This window comes from Phocoena phocoena, chromosome 2 (assembly GCF_963924675.1).
Source record: "Phocoena phocoena chromosome 2, mPhoPho1.1, whole genome shotgun sequence".
Lineage (NCBI taxonomy): Eukaryota > Metazoa > Chordata > Mammalia > Artiodactyla > Phocoenidae > Phocoena > Phocoena phocoena.
The window spans coordinates 49,619,291-49,636,074 of record NC_089220.1 but is presented as its reverse complement, the minus strand read 5'-3'; the positions used below and the strand labels follow the sequence as shown (position 1 = coordinate 49,636,074).

The 16,784-nt window shown below is 34.4% G+C and overlaps 1 protein-coding gene across 1 annotated transcript in view; it reads right to left on the bottom strand.

Annotated features, from left to right (window-relative positions):
* Window positions 1-559: 559 nt before the first annotated feature.
* Window positions 560-16,784, bottom strand: part of MAP4K5 (mitogen-activated protein kinase kinase kinase kinase 5) — a 137,902-nt gene continuing 121,677 nt past the window's right edge. Inside the window, exons 29-33 of the mRNA XM_065872807.1 lie at window positions 11,632-11,700; window positions 9,133-9,225; window positions 6,535-6,605; window positions 3,807-3,862; window positions 560-1,386 (exon numbers count right to left, since the gene is read on the bottom strand). Of these exons, the coding sequence (XP_065728879.1) occupies window positions 1,299-1,386; window positions 3,807-3,862; window positions 6,535-6,605; window positions 9,133-9,225; window positions 11,632-11,700 (377 nt within the window). The 3' untranslated portion in view covers window positions 560-1,298. The remainder of the gene's footprint in view (window positions 1,387-3,806; window positions 3,863-6,534; window positions 6,606-9,132; window positions 9,226-11,631; window positions 11,701-16,784) is intronic.

Below are 16,784 nucleotides of genomic sequence, written 5' to 3'. Positions count from 1 at the left end.
GGTGAAAATGAATTTATAGTCTGCTCTTGCCACCCCTTTGTTCATCATCTCAACAATAACTGTTAAATGCATTATGACAATAGATACCAGTGTGATGCTTTCAGTTCGAATACTAACAATAGCGGAAAGGAAGAAAACTCAAGAATGGCCCAATCCTTACTATCTTTAGAATACTGATTTTTATAATACTTATTTATACTATCCCATCAGGAATTAAATTTCATTTAAAGATTTTTTTTTTTAACCTACTCAAAATGAAGATCTATATATGTGAAAAACCCAAGAATACACATGTAGTTGCTTTACAATTTCCACTCTGGTATAGTATAAGTAAAATACATATCATGGGCAGTTAAACACTTTCCCCCCCTACATTAGGGATGATAATATATATGAAGATTAATTTCTTATGCATTATCCCTAATGTAAAAAAAAAAAAAAACACAGGTATATTATACTGCTTGTCAAGAATACATACACACAGTAGTCACATCTAGAAATACACACTCCTTCTAACAATATTTCAACCATCATCATTATCTTCTGTATGACCCCCTACAATTATATGTAGTTGAAAACACAAAACTCTCTTTTAAGGCAATTCTGGATGATATTATATTACAAAATACTTGCATTAAATAATATTGCATGTATGTATTGAACCTCCAAACACAGCCTTTAAACCCTCAAAGTACTAGTCTTAAAAGGTAAACAAAATTTTTATATATTATAAAAAAATTTAAGCTGCTCTGCAACCTTCCTTTGCTAAAAGTTAGATACATTACACCACTCCAGCAAGAGATTAATAAATAAGGATTAAATATTCTATTTTACAAAAACATACAGAATGGCCAATGTAAAAGTGAAAGGCTTACCTGATAATTTCTTTATCAAATTATGTTCATTAAGAAGGAATAAAACATGGTATAAAATGAGAAAACTGTCACTAAATTTCTCTCTCTGAAGATAATCACATGAGTTGTTATCTAAAAATATCATGGCATCCTTGTTACAAACATTTTTTTTAAAAGACTGTGTTTCCTGGAACTAGAGGACTATCTGTCTCATAGCTTTTATTAAGCAAACTTGATAAAACCACCACATAGTGGCAAGAGATAGAATAGCTGTTTCCAGCTACAGAAAATATTGAATTCTACCTTAAAGTACAGATCATTTGAGATATAACCCATAACAATTAAAGCAAATCATAGTGTAGTTTGTACTGCATTTGCTTAAGATATTTTTGCTTTCAATGGAGTGTATTCATTTTCCTGTCATTTGAGACCAATTTCTGTTGCTTAGTAACTATTTTCATGTCCAGCCAAGATGTAAAGATTGCTGTGTGCAGTAGGATTTTCTGTTGGCCTACTTTCCAAAACAACAACCCTGCAATTAAATCAAAACAAAAAGTCTTGTTAAAGAGTAGAAACAGAGATTTCATCTTCAAATACTAACATCAAACCAGGAAAGAATATCATTGTTCACACTCACATAAAATTACACAGAGATCACATTAATGGATGCACAGTCAAATTCAGCTTTACATTTTATAGCTTAAAAACAAAACTGAATAAGAATTGATGAATTTATGAATATAAAATATTAAAAACATTTCAGGATAGTCTCATCTTATTCCAACTAAAAACAAATTTGCTTTACTCATATATGCCAAAAAAAGGTATAATAAAGCTTTAGAATATACATGAACAAGAAGGGGATGGAGGAAGGGCTGAGACAATAAAACAGAGTTTTAAGAGGCACCCGCTCACACTGTTCTTCAAGGTATTTGCAAATAAATAGTAAAGTATGAAATGGGGCCATCTCCCTTGTCCCTGGAACAAAGGCAAGGTAAGAGTTCAATAAAGGACCAATAGGAAGAAAAACCAATCAAGTGTCATATCATAGGATCTACACTGTGGGAAGACAGGTTTGAGAACAAAATAAAAACAATATGCCCGTGCAGAGAAAAAAGTCTAGAAGGGGAAATGGGAGGTGGGAGGAGTTGCATAAATAATTTATATTTTTCTAGTGTATGAATTTCCTACAACTAGCATATTATTACTTTTGAAATGAAAACAAAAAAGTAATATATACTTAAAGCATGCATTAAAGAAAAGTAGAAGGGGAAAATAAAATTACCTATAATTCAACTGCCCAGAGTTTACCATTATTAATATTCTGACATAGTTTTCTTTCCTCCTAGACATTAATACCTATATTTAAACAATACAATTTAACAAATCACTTTAAAAATTAACACAAAACAAAAGCCTTGGTTAAGATATATGTCTTAAAATCAAGGAGATGCCCAAGTAAGAAGATAATCAGAAAAGGCAATGGTCTGAAAAAAGTAGTTTTTTAGGGCAAGAGTGACAGAGAACGGAGAAACAATACAAACAAAGAAGGGATAGATGAAAGAGAAAATTCTGCGGGAAGGAGTTGGAAGGAAACAAGTAACTAAGAGAAATGGCTTCTGATGCCTACCCTCTATCAAGCAGAAATCTCTCATACTATGTCTCACCAGAGTGCTATTTGTGCCAGGATCACTGAATGATCTACAATTCTTTTGTCAGCCCTTCCTGGAGAAGCAAAGGGCCTCCCATTCTACAGTCATTTACCAGGTGGTCCTCCAATTCTCTTTTATGCAGGACTAGTTACTAGGTTGCCATGCTCTCTGGGCTTGCCTTTTCAACGGCAATGGGTAGTTGCCATTTTCCAAAAATCCTTTTTCTCTTTACAAAAGTCTGTTTAAAAAATTTTTATGGAGTCATAACTCCAATTCTCCCCGACTTCCTTAAGTGTGTAATATCTAAGCAATGGTTTTGTGACTAGACTGAACTTGAAGATCAGAGGTTCTCAATCCTTGCCTCGGGACTAATGTATACCACTATAGCCAGTTTTGCTGCAGTAACAACTTTTGGAAAATAGGAAGGGATAGGTATTTTATTCATTGTAGAGGTAGATAACATAGACTTTGAAGAACAAAAGCTGTAATTCTTTTTTCATAAGATGGCATAGTTTTGGAACTTATCTTTCACTTTGATCACAGAGACTACATAATTCCTTCTAATTTAGAATGACCTCAGAGACTCAGTCAAATATCTTGTGATATAAAAGTACATGTCAGAACGTGCACATTCTGTTGGATATATACAGTAACAGTTAATAGAAGTTAACATGCCAGGGAGAAATGATGAAAACAAAGGAGCCTGAAATATGTCATGATACTAGGGACATAAACTCCCATCTTAGGGACATAAACTCCCATCTAACACATTTTGTCTTGGCTGAGTGTAACTGTTTCTAGAATCATGATCCTCACACTGACAAGAGCTTGCTTAATTGACTAATTAAAATATTTTTTTCTCTCTCTCAATAAAGATACAGGGAGATTTCTCTAAGATTCTGAAGCCTCTAAGAGTTTTGTTTAACATACATAAAAATAAATAAATAAACAAACCAAACAAAAACAAACACGTAGATACAGAGTGGCTACCAGGGGGAAGAGGTAGGGGTGGAGGGAGAGTGAAATGGGTAAAGGGGGTTAATTGTGTGATGATGAAAGGAAACTAAACTTTTGGTGGTGAGCACACTGTAGGGTATATAGAACTAGAAATATAATATTGTATACATGAAATTTATATAAATGTTATAAACCAATGTTACTTCTATTGAATATAAATAAATACATTGAAACAATATAAGTATATTGAAAAATAAGTGTTTGAAACACAGTCAGAGGTTGACAGTATAATTAAAAATACAACTGTTGAACTCCTTTGGTAATAAAACAACCAAACTATTACCTGTCTGATCCTAATAAGCGGAAAACTCTTGTTTCATCTGAAATCTCCTGGGTAACCTATGAAAGAAAATATCCCATATTATTAGTCCCCATATTATTTAAATTATAATTTAAAAATCATTTAGATAGAGCAAGTATTAAAAAGAATGATAATTTTTGATACACTCAATTCCTCAAATTAAATAGATTTTAGTAAGGTTTTTTTTGACTGCTTATTAGTAGAAACAAATCAACATTTATGGAACATCCGTTTGGGTCAAGCACTTTCCTTAAAACTTTTTATGATATGTGTTATCATTCCCATATTATTAAAGAGAAAACTAAGACTCAGTGAGGTTAAGTAACTTACTTTTAGGTCATATAACTAGTAGACCCAAGATCTGAGAACAGGTTTGCTGGACTGCACAGCCCCTACTCTTTCATTTACGTCATAGGGCAGATGCTTGAGGTGGCACCCCTCAGCCCACCTGATTTCAGCAGAGCTGTGGTAGACACGCCCATGCACCTGTGTCTTACATCTGTGTACTGGGGGTATTCCTCTGCTCTGTCTTCTCCAAAACTAAAGAAAGAAGGTACTCAGTCGTGCACAGGTACTATTCCAAAGTGTGGGGAGTTGACACCTCTGGGGGAAACCCTTAACTACCAGGGACAGCAGTTGGTGTATAAATGCACCCGCCTCCCCACCTTCTGATGAGCCAATTCTGAGGTGTGCTCCACACTGTTCCTCAGTAGTCCCTATAGGATTAAGCCCTCGTTGCCCATAGTGAGAAGCAGTTTATTAATGTGCTCTTTGTTGGCTTTTTGTCCCTCTGCATCTTACATTCCTTACTCTGTCACTTGTTTTTCTGGGATCTACTCCCAAATAAACAAGGACCTGAGTCCTTGTTTTAGGGTCAGCTTTTGGAAGAACACAAACTCTTGACAGTGTAGATATAAAATAAGTATAAAAATACTCTGCTATCAATGAGCTTGCAGTCTAGCTGAGAAGATGGAATTAATAAACTTGAACCAGAAAATAAATCGGGTGCTATACTAAATGCAGCTGATTTTCAGAGTATTCAGTTCAGAAATGTTCCAATCATTGTGGACTAGAATGGCTGAATATTACATTATGAACATTATAGCTAGGCCCAAATTGAAGGATGAGAACAAAACCAGAAAGAAAAAGGTAAGCAAGATGACTTAAAAATAGGAGGTAGAATTCACACTTGATATGGTAAACAACAAGTAACTTCTACAGATTTCTAACCACAGGAGTGACACAGTGAAAATAGCATCTAAGGACAATTAATGTTATGGCAGTAAGTAGGACTGTAGGCTTCATTAAATGCAGGGGCCTGGTGACATTTAGTGACATGGGTCAGTAACTAAACGGACGCTTTCAAAGACAAGCTGATTTATGTCATTTTCCCTTGGAAGCATTCTAATTCCACTGATTTATATCATTTTTACTTGGAAGCATTCTATTTCTGCATTCATATAAGAGGTGGAAATAGTTATATCTAAATAACAGTGTAAAGGTAATTCAAATAGAAGATTTTAAGCTTCAAAATAAGTCTATAAATTTGTGAGGCCCTGGTGTGCAAGAATTACACAGGTACTCACACAAATGGGAAATGTTTCTGTTAGTATTCTCTTAACTGTTAGGATTCACCTCTCAAGGTGGGAGCCCAAGTCCCACCTCCTACATGAAATATATATCCCGATTATCTCAGTAGAAGTGATTTTTGGAGACCCTTCACATCCAGGCTCTGTCACTTAACTAGTTCTGTAACTCTGGGTAAGTTACTTAATTACTCTGTACCTGTAAAATCGGGAATATGAATAGTACATTACTTTGAATTGTACCTAAATCCCACTATATTATTAGCCTTCAATAAGATAGCATTTGTAAAGCGCCTGGAAGATAAACATCATAAGGGTTTGATATTATTTATAATTATGCTTCATTATGTCTCCAATGCTATAATAAGAATAGTGTTCTAAATTAAATGTATTCGATACTCAATAAATATTTAGTAAATGAATTAATTTTCTTAGATTTTCCTTAGTCCTGTGATCCAATACATATTAATTTAGAATTTAAAATATAACATTAAAAAAGAAGCTGCAGGGGCTTCCCTGGTGGTGCAGTGGTTAAGAATCCGCCTGTCAATGCAGGGGACACAGGTTCAAGCCCTGGTCTGGGAAGATCTCACATGCCACGGAGCAACTAGGCCCACGAGCCACAACTACTGAAGCCCGAGCACCTAGAGCCCGTGGTCCCAACAAGAGAAGCCACCATAATGAGAAGCCTGTGCACCACAACAAAGAATAGCTCCCGTTCGCCACAACTGGAGAAAAGCCCGCGTGCAGCAACGAAGATCCAACGTAGCCAAAAATAAAAATCAATAAAATAAATTTATATTAAAAAAGCTGCACATTTATAGATTATGGAAAAGGCTTATTACCTTTAGAAAAGTTTAGTAAGTTTAGCAACCATATTTGTAAATTACAAATAAGAGGACTGAAATTGTGTAAACTCATGTTTGACAACTCCTTGTGGCCACTGATAATACAATAAATAAAAAACAACATTATTTGAAGGGAAAATACTGGCAGTTTTGTTCTACTGGCATTAAAGGCATTAAACATAGCAACGTGGGTTCAGAAAGAAAATACATAAAACGAATGTTTCAACATTTAAAATCTTTAATGGGAATCACTGGAGGTAATTTGAGAAATCTTACCTCATCTGATTTGAAGCTTTTACCCTGCATTCCATGTTTCCAGAAAGCCAACACACTGTCTTGAAGGCATACTAAAAAGATAAGGGAGAACGGGACTAAAATAAGGCACGTAGTAGTGCATTATACATTTTCCTTAACTGTCCTTAATAAATGAAAATGTAAGGCTATTCAAGTGCTTGGTGCAAAATTCCACTGTCTAGACCATTAGTTCCCAACATTTTTGTGGCTAAGTCATGACAAAGCTCAATTTATTGAGGCAGGGTCATGGAAGTTTTCAAAGATACATTATAACAGACATTTATTTAAAAATGGGCTAACTTTTGATAAGCTGGACATCAGCATATTAATTTTTCTTTCATATACTATCTTTTGTCTTATGTAAATAAAATAATAAAAACATAACTGGTTTTTTGGATTAAAAAACATGATTATTTAAATAATGTGATATATTTAGAAGTAGCTATTAAGGAAGCATCTTTTATTTCTGTTCACATATTCCCTATTATAAAATTAATTTTTAAAAATAAACCTGTCCTGTAATCTAAAATTTAACCACACACTGAATATTTTTGATCTGTGAACCAATTCTTATTTGGAGGGGCTAGGGGCTCTCAGCTATAGTACTCACTGTTGCTGCCCAACCCCATTAGGCCTCCAGAGCCCACCGGGCCTTTGCCCTGTCCTTGCAGGTCCCACTGTTCACAAGTGTGGTCACAGATTTGAGCCAAGCTTGCCCAACTTCTTGATGGCTTTGGAATCAGGAATGACCGTGACCCCAAAGTGTGGCCACCTCATGACATGCCATATCCCTTCTTGCTGCCCACCCATCTCCCACGATCCCCTGGGGTGGCCTGAGGGTCTTGGAGGAAAACCTGTTCATTGTGCCTTGTCCATTTCTGTGTCCTGCCTGTGCTGGGCCCACTGAAGCACACACATGGGGTCACTTAGTGGTGAAACAGAGTGGCAGGGTCCCCAATTTTGGGGTGGGGGGTAGGCAGCAGGGCCTCTGGGTCCTTCCTGGCCAGAGGCTAGAGTCATTAAAGCATAGTGAGAGAAGGACAAAACCAATTTGATTGTTGGAGAGTTAGCCATATGCCCTATACCAGTAAAGATGATGGGAGAAAGTGATTGAAATTTATTATATTTCTTACTAGAATATTGACTCCGTAAAAAGTTAACATAAGAATGTTCTGGAAACATAATTTAGCTCAATAAACATTAAAGTATTTTACAATAACCAATCATACAAGCTTCACTAGCCATGAAATAAAAAAACAGGTAGTACTGGCTTTGTTTTTAAAAGGTGACTTAAAGGGACTCTTTTTACCCAGGAGGATCCTTGAAATTATTCCAAAGTTCACTGGAAAGAAGAGATGGTAGCCTAGGAGGAACAAACTTTTGTAGAACGAAAATACCCTAAAAAATGTGGCATATATGAAAAAGTTGAGGTACTAGTGTGTTTCAGTTAAAATTAAGAGGACCTAAAGATCTGTATATTGGAATCTCTATTGAAAATATTAAACCTTAGAAACTGGCATGCAACAGCCAGCATACAAAGGAGTAAAAGAAGAAAATATTTCCAAAATTCCTTTTGTCATGGCATCTACAGAAAGTTTAGGTTTTCTGCTTGAATAAAATTTCCAATCATAAGCAAATTATTCCTATGTAAGAGGGTTACCCAGAGGGATGAATGAATGTTCTTTGCAATAGGGCAAAACTCCACTTGAGAAACCATTAAATTTTTAAAAAATCAACAGAAAACTTTCTAAACAGTAAGAAACACATTTTTTAAAGTATATACATTTAATTATAAAATACATATAGTTTTTACAGTCCAAATAAAAATCACCAATTTTGTTTTAACTGTTTTTGACTTAAAGTAGAACCATATCATGAATTGTTCAAAATGTTTCCACCCACAGTATTTTTTCATAAGTTCTATTACCCTTGAGGAAAATACTTACTGACATATAATCAGTGAGGATGCAAACAATAATAATTTTTATCATAATACCAATGATATTACAGAGTAAAACACTCATTGACAAGGAAGCAAATTCAAATGGCATAGTATTTTCCAGATTCTGTGGGAAAGTATTTATATTTAAATAGACCTAAAAGCAAAAACCATCAACACACACCAACCAGAATCTTACACGGCAAAGAATTCTAGCATATCTAACATTGTTAATCACATCACACAAATACCTTCATGATTTGGAAAGAATTGGAAGAAGTATAATTCACTTGATGCAGCAAAGGGAACAATGAATAGAAGAAATGATTTCATGTTTTAAATATTCAAGAAACGACAATAAAAGATTTATTACGGTCCAGACCTGCACTGTCTAATATTATAGTAACTAGCCCTGTGTGGCTATTTACATCAAATTTTAAATTAATTAAAATTAAAATGTAGCACTAGCCATGTTTCAAGTACTTAACAAGTGTGGTTAATGACTACTGTATTTAAGAACACAGAGAACATTTCTATATCAAAGAAACTTCTATGAGACAGTGCTGGTCTAGATAACCCTAAGTATAGAATGAACAAAAAACCAAGTACTCTAAATGCATTATTAATAAAAGGAGACTTACCTACAGATTCAATGCGAAAATCAAAACTTAGCTCAGAGGCCAGTTTCTTACTTGATTTTAGTTTTCCTTGTAGATTTACAATTTTTACAAATTCTTAAAAAAAGAAAAAACAAGTCAAGACTGGAAATGCAGATTTGCTAAAATAAATGTAACTTGATAAGTGGATTTTACATGGATATATAACGATATTAATAAAGTTCAATTATTTCTCTTGATTCAAGTATGCCCAGTGAAAAACTGTCACTGATAGATTCTATAAGAGTGAGGCCTCCGTTGTAAATGGCAATTCCACCAGCATTTTTTTTCATAATTTATATTGAACACTTACGTTCTCATTTTTTAAAAAGTGAAGTGTTTCTTTAATAGTGGTTAACTTGGTGCCTAAATATTCAGCAATAAGAGTTGGTTTTTTCCCCCTTACAAATTACATAACATATGATAAGTAATATTTGCAGTAATTCTTAACTTTAGTATGTAACTAATATTCTACAGAAGTACAAGGGAGGAAAAGATAGTACTCTCAAAAGTCAGAATTTCTTTTTAAGTAAACTCTGGGATAGACAGTATATGTGAATATTTCTATTTCCCTTTTGTCCATTTGTTTTTTAATTTAACCATCTTAGCTCTGACTTGGAAGATATCTTTACTCTGCATTACTTTCTCATCTGTCTACCATTATTTGTGATTACACACCTATCGTGATTACACACCTATCTCCATTGCTGCTTAGTAAAACTGATTTATACCATAGAGTTGACAAACAATTTTCGAAGTGTTACACTGCTCCCCTAAGAAAAAAAGAACAACTAAAGAAAGTCAACTTTCCATTTACCATGAATAGCTGGGAAATGGAAGTCCTAATTAATCAAAGGTTTAAAAAATTTTTTTTAAAATACATAAATCAACAAAATGAAAACTAAGTACAATTTATTTTCCTTGTTTGACTCAGAAGGTATTTAGGCATTTAATGTTAAAGGTTCAATATTACTACAATTAAATTCTGATCATCTGTTTACTTCATTAATTAGTACTGAGTCTTCTACTTGTTTGGGTAAAAAATAATTTATCAAATTCACTTAAGAGTAACCAAACAACATGCCAATCTTATCAGTATTCAAAGAAGCAAAAATACTTAAGGGATAATGGGCAAATGAAACACCCTGGGGTTTGGTTTACTTATCTATAATATTAGATGATCTTTATGATTCTATAAGGCAAATCCACTAGGGAACACTTTAGAGAATAGAAATTAAGACAAAAATACAGGTAAATTAAGTAGTGGAACAATTTAAAAAATAACGCTAAAAATCTATGGGCAGGTCTAGTAATTTTAAAATATTGGAGTGAATCAAACCACAGCAAATACTGCCAAATTTCAAATATAATGCCAAGTCTGGGTGAATTTCACTTGCAGGATTCATTGCATTAAAGTAAGGGGGATTTTAAGAATTAGAGTGCTTTGTTTGCAAAATTGAAAACACCTGTTGTTAAAGTTTTTCTGTCTCTTCCACTGCATATACAGTACAACACACATCTATCAGTAACATCTCTCACTGCATCAAAAGAATCACTACTAGCAGGTAAAGTTGTCAAATCTATTTGTGCATTAGAATATCACACTGACGTGATTCCAAAAGTTCATGTTATATGACTACAAGTGACCAAATTAGTATAACCTTCTATTTTTCATTAATTACGATGAATTATACAGAATTTTATACAGAATAATTTTATACAGAATTTTACCCCAAGGTTATGGCAAACTATTCTAATACAGTTGTCCCTCAGTATCCACGGGGAATTGGTTCCAGTACCCCTCACGGAGACCAAAGTCCATGGATCCTCAAGTGCCTTATATGAAATGGCCTAGTGTTTGCATATAACCTACACACAACCTCCCACAGACTTTAATTTTAAAAAATATTTTTATTGAAATATAGTTGATTTACAATATCATGTAGGTTTCAGGTGTATAGCACAGCGATTGTTATACATATGTGTGTGTATATATATGTAGATATAGTTTCAGATTTTTTTCCCTTATAGGTTATTACATAATATTGAGTATAGCTCCCTGTGCTACACAGTACATCCTAGATTACTTATAATACCTAATACAACACAAAAGCTATATAAATAGTTGCCAGGCACTTGCAAATTCAGGTTTGCTTTTTGAGCTTTCTGGAATTTTTTTTCTAAATATTTTCAATCCATGGTTGGCTGAATAGAGGATGTGGAACCTACAGATACAGAGGGCTGACTGTGTAATGTTCTCAAGTAGGCCAAACAGAATAAAGAAAAAGGTCACAGAGGATAGTCTGACAAACAGATCAATTAGTTACTACATCTGTAGCCAATTTAGGTTTTTCATCAATAAAACAATGCCACTTAAGGTGGAAAACTGCAAATCTACTTTACTGATTCTATTAGAATCAATTCCATGAAAAGGTATGTTATATCAAGTAGTATACTTAGAATAAACTTTAAAATAATACTTACTGTCTAAACACACTAAAACAGTATCTCTCTCCAACTGTGTTACATGAATGGAATCTAACTGTTGGCTGCCTTGGGGGGAAAAAAAACAAGGTTACAGTTATATAACATGCATTAAAAACTAGAACTTAGAAAAGAAACACAAATTATGATTTTTTTCTGTGATTTTAAACTAGCCTTTGAAATAAACACAGAAATTATATTTTGTAATTGTCTTGTCAAAAACTGTATGTAAGTCAATTTAAAAGAACAAAGTCCTATGTAAGGCTAACTGAGCTGAGAAAGGCTCAATATTACATTTAGTTAATACCTCTGCTAGTTCTAGAAAGATGAGTTACAAAAATAAAATGAAGCAAACGGTAAATATGGGGAAGAAAGTAAGATGCATGCTATATACAGTGACTAGATTTTGCTTTGCATTTTGCAGTAGCCAATGGGAAGATGAAAACAAGATCAGTTACGTGCATCACAGTGTCCCTGAGATAAAAATAAGTCAGTAATTCAGAAAAAGCAAAAGGATTAACGAAACTATTAGAGAGAAATTTTCCTGGTATTTGGGGGGAGGGGATGGTGTGTGTGGGGGGGTGTACGCACGTAGGAAGGAGTTCCTGTATTAACAGGACACCAGGGTAGCATAATGAACAATACTGTCAACAACATCTTTGCAGGAAGCAACTTTCATCACTTTGCTGATATTCACAGCGCTACTTCTCTTAACATCTGCTAATAGAAGTCATGACATTTCTGTAGAACATTTTTGGTAAAACAATTTATTTTAGCCACTCAGATGGCGTGAATGGTCTAGATGAAGCTAAGAAAACATTTTAGATAATTTAGAGCAGTCATTCTTTCTTTTTTTTAATTAATTTTTATTGGACTATAGTTGATTTAAAATGTTGTGTTAGTTTCTGCTCTACAGCAAAGTGAATCAGTTATACATATACATATATCCACTCTTTTTTAGATTCTATTCCCACATAGGTCATTAAAGAGTATTGAGTAGAGTTCCCTGTGCTATAGATTCTTATTAGTTATCTATTTTATATATAGTAATGTGTATATGCCAATCTTCTTGAAGCTTTTTAAAAATTTTTTTCAATTTTATTTTTTTATACAGCAGGTTCTTATTAGTCATCAATTTTATACAATTAGTGTATACATGTCAATCGCAATCGCCCAATTCATAACACCACCATCCCCACCCCCCCGCGGCTTTCCCCTCTTGGTGTCCATATGTTTGTTCTCTACATCTGCATCTCAACTTCTGCCCTGCAAACCGGCTCATCTGTACCATTTTTCTAGGTTCCACATACACGCGTTAAAATACGGTATTTGTTTTTCTTACTTCACTCTGTATGACAGTCTCCAGATCCATCCACGTCTCAACAAATGACTCAATTTTGTTCCATTTTATGGCTGAGTAATATTCCATTGTATATATGTACCGCACTTTCTTCATCCATTTGTCTGTCGACAGGCATTTAGGTTGCTTCCATGACCTGGCTATTGTAAATAGTGCTGCAATGAACATTGGGGTGCATGTGTCTTTTTGAATTATGGTTTTCTCTGGGTATATGCCCAGTAGTGGGATTGCTGGATCATATGGTAATTCTATTTTTAGTTTTTTAAGGAACCTCCATACTGTTCACCAGAGTGGCTGTATCAACTTACATTCCCACCAACAGTGCAAGAGGGTTCCCTTTTCTCAACACCCTCTCCAGCATTTGTTGTTTGTAGATTTTCTGAGGATGCCCATTCTAACTGGTGTGAGGTGATACCTCACTGTAGTTTTGATTTGCATTTCTCTAATAATTAGTGATGTTAAACAGCTTTTCATGTGCTTCTTGGCCATCTGTATGTCTTCTTTGGAGAAATGTCTATTTAGGTCGTCTGCCCATTTTTGGATTGGGTTGTTTGTTTCTTTAATATTGAGCTGCATGAGCTGTTTATATATTTTGGAGATTAATCCTTTGTCTGTTGATTCATTTGCAAATATTTTCTCCCATTCTGAGGGTTGTCTTTTCGTCTTATGGTTTCCTTTGCTGTGCAAAAGCTTTTAAGTTTCATTAGGTCCCATTTGTTTATTTTTGTTTTTATTTCCCTTACTCTAGGAGGTGGATCAAAAAAAGATCTTGCTGTGATTTATGTCAAAGAGTGTTCTTCCTATGTTTTCCTCTAAGAGTTTTATAGTGTCTGGCCTTACACTTAGGTCTTTAATCCATTTTGAGTTTCTTTTTGTGTATGGTGTTAAGGAGGGTTCTAATTTCATTCTTTTACATGTAGCTGTCCAGTTTTCCCAGCACCACTTATTGAAGAGACTATCTTTTCTCCATTGTATATCCTTGCCTCCTCTGTCATAGATTAGTTGACCATAGGTGCATGGGTTTATCTCTGGGCTTTCTATCTTGTTCCATTGATCTATGTTTCTGTTTTTTGTGCCAGTACCATATTGTCTTGATTACTGTAGCTGTGTAGTATAGTCTGAAGTCAGGGAGTCTGATGCCTCCAGCTCCGTTTTTTCCCCTCAAGACTGCTTTGGCTATTCAGGGTCTTTTGTGTCTCCATACAAATTTTAAGAATTTTTGTTCTAGTTCTGTAAAAAATGCCCCTGGTAATTTGATAGGGATTGCATTTGAATCTGTAGATCGCTTTGGGTAGTATAGGCATTTTCACAATATTGATTCTTCCAATCCAAGAACATGGTATATCTCTCCATCTGTTGGTATCATCTTTCATTTCTTTCATCAGTGTCTTATAGTTTTCTGCATACAGGTCTTTTGTCTCCCTAGGTAGGTTTACTCCTAGGTATTTTATTCTATCTGTTGCAATGATAAATGCGAGTTTTTCCTTAATGTCTCTTTCAGATTCTTCATCATTAGTGTATAGGAATGCAAGAGATTTCTGTGCATTAATTTTGTATCCTGTAACTTTACCAAATTCATTGATTAGCTCTAGTAGTTTTCTGGTGGCATTTTTAGGATTCTCTACGTATAATATCATGTCATCTGCAAACAGTGACAGTTATACTTCTTCTTTTCTAATTTGTATTCCTTTTATTGCTTTTTCTTCTCTGATTGCTGTGGCTAGGACTTCCAAAACTATGTTGAATAAAACAGTGGTGAGAGTGGACATCCTTGTCTTGTTCCTGTTCTTAGAGGAAATGCTTTCAATTTTTCGCCATTGGGAATGATGTTTGCTGTGGGTTTGTCATATATGGGCTTAATTATGTTGAGGTTGGCTCCCTCTATGCACACTTTCTGGAAAGTCTTTATCATAAATGGGTGTTGAATTTTGTCAAAAGCTTTTTCTGCATCTATTGAGATGATAATATGGTTTTTATTCTTCAATTTGTTAATATGGTGTATCACATTGATTGATTTGCGTATATTAAAGAATCCTTGCATCCCTGGGATAAATCCCACTTGATCATGGTGTATGACCCTTTTAATGTGTTGTTAGATTCTGTTTGCTAGTATTCTGTTGAGGATTTATGCATCTACACTCATCAGTTACATTAGTCTGTAATTTTTTTTTTGTAATATCTTTGTCTGGTTTTGGTATCAGGATGATGGTGGCCTCATAGAATGAGTTTGGGAGTGTTCCTTCCTCTGCCATTTTTTGGAAGAGTTTGAGAAGGATGGGTGTTAGCTCTTCTCTAAATGTTTGATAGAATTCACCTATGAAGCCATCTGGTCCTGGACTTTTGTTTGTTGGAAGATTTTTAATCACAGTTTCAATTTCTGTGCTTGTGATTGGTCTGTTCATATTTTCTATTTCTTCCTGGTTCAGTCTTGGAAGGTTACACCTTTCTAAGAATTTGTCCATTTCTTCCAGGCTGTCCATTTTATTGGCATAGAGTTGCTTATAGTAGTCTCTTAGGATGCTTTGTATTTCTGCAGTGTCTGTTGTAACTTCTCCCTTTTCATTTCTAATTTTATTGATTTGAGTCCTCTCCCTCTTTTTCTTGATGAGTCTGGCTAATGGTTTATCAATTTTGTTTATCTTCTCAAAGAACCAGCTTTTAGTTTTATTGATCTTTGCTATTTTCTTTGTTTCTATTTCATTTATTTCAGCTCTAATCTTTATGATTTCTTTCCTTCTGCTAACTTTGGGTTTTGTTTGTTCTCCTTTCTCTAGTTCCCTTAGGTGTAAGGTTAGATTGTTTTGAGATTTTTCATTTCTTGAGGTAGGCTTGTAAACTTCCCTCTTAGAACTGCTTTTGCTGCATCCCATAGGTTTTGGATCGTTGTGTTTTCCTTGTCATTTGTCTCTACGTAATTTTTATTTCCTCCTTGATTTCTTCAGTGATCTCTTGGTTATTTAGTAATGTACTGTTTAGCCTACATGTGTTCATGTTTTTTACATTTTTTTCCCTGTAACTCATGTCTCATATCATAGCACTGTGGTCAGAAAAGATGGCTGATATGATTTCAGTTTTCTTAAATTTACTGAGGCTTGATTTGTGACCCAAGATGTGATCTATCCTGGAGAATGCTCCGTGTGCACTTGAGGAAGTGTAATCTCCTGTTTTTGGATGGAATGTCCTATAAATATCAATTAATTCTATCTGGTCCCTTGTGTCATTTAAAGCTTGTGTTTCCTTATTTTCTGTTTGTATGATCTGTCCATTGGTGTAAGTGAGGTGTTAAAGTCTCCCACTATTATTGTGTTACTGTCGATTTCCTCTTTTATAGCTGTTAGCAGTTGCCTTATGTATTGAGGTGCACCTATGTTGGGTGCATATATAATTGTCATATCTTCTTGGATTGATCCCTTGATCATTATGTAGTGTCCTTCCTTGTCTCTTGTAACATTCTTTATTTTAAAGTCTATTTTATCTGATATGAGTATTGCTACTCCAGCTTTCTTTTGATTTCCATTTGCATTTGAATATCTTTTTCCATCTCCTCGCTTTCAGTCTGTATGTGTCCCTAGGTCTGAAGTGGGTCTCTTGTAGACAGCATATGTATATATATATATATATATATACATATGCTGTCTACAAGAGGTCTTGTTTTTGTTATCTATTCAGCATATATATATGCTGTCTACAAGGTCTTGTTTTTGTTATCTATTCAGCAAGCCTGTGTCTTTTGGTTGGAGCATTTAATCCATTCACGTTTAAGGTAATTATTGATATGTATGTTCCTGTGACC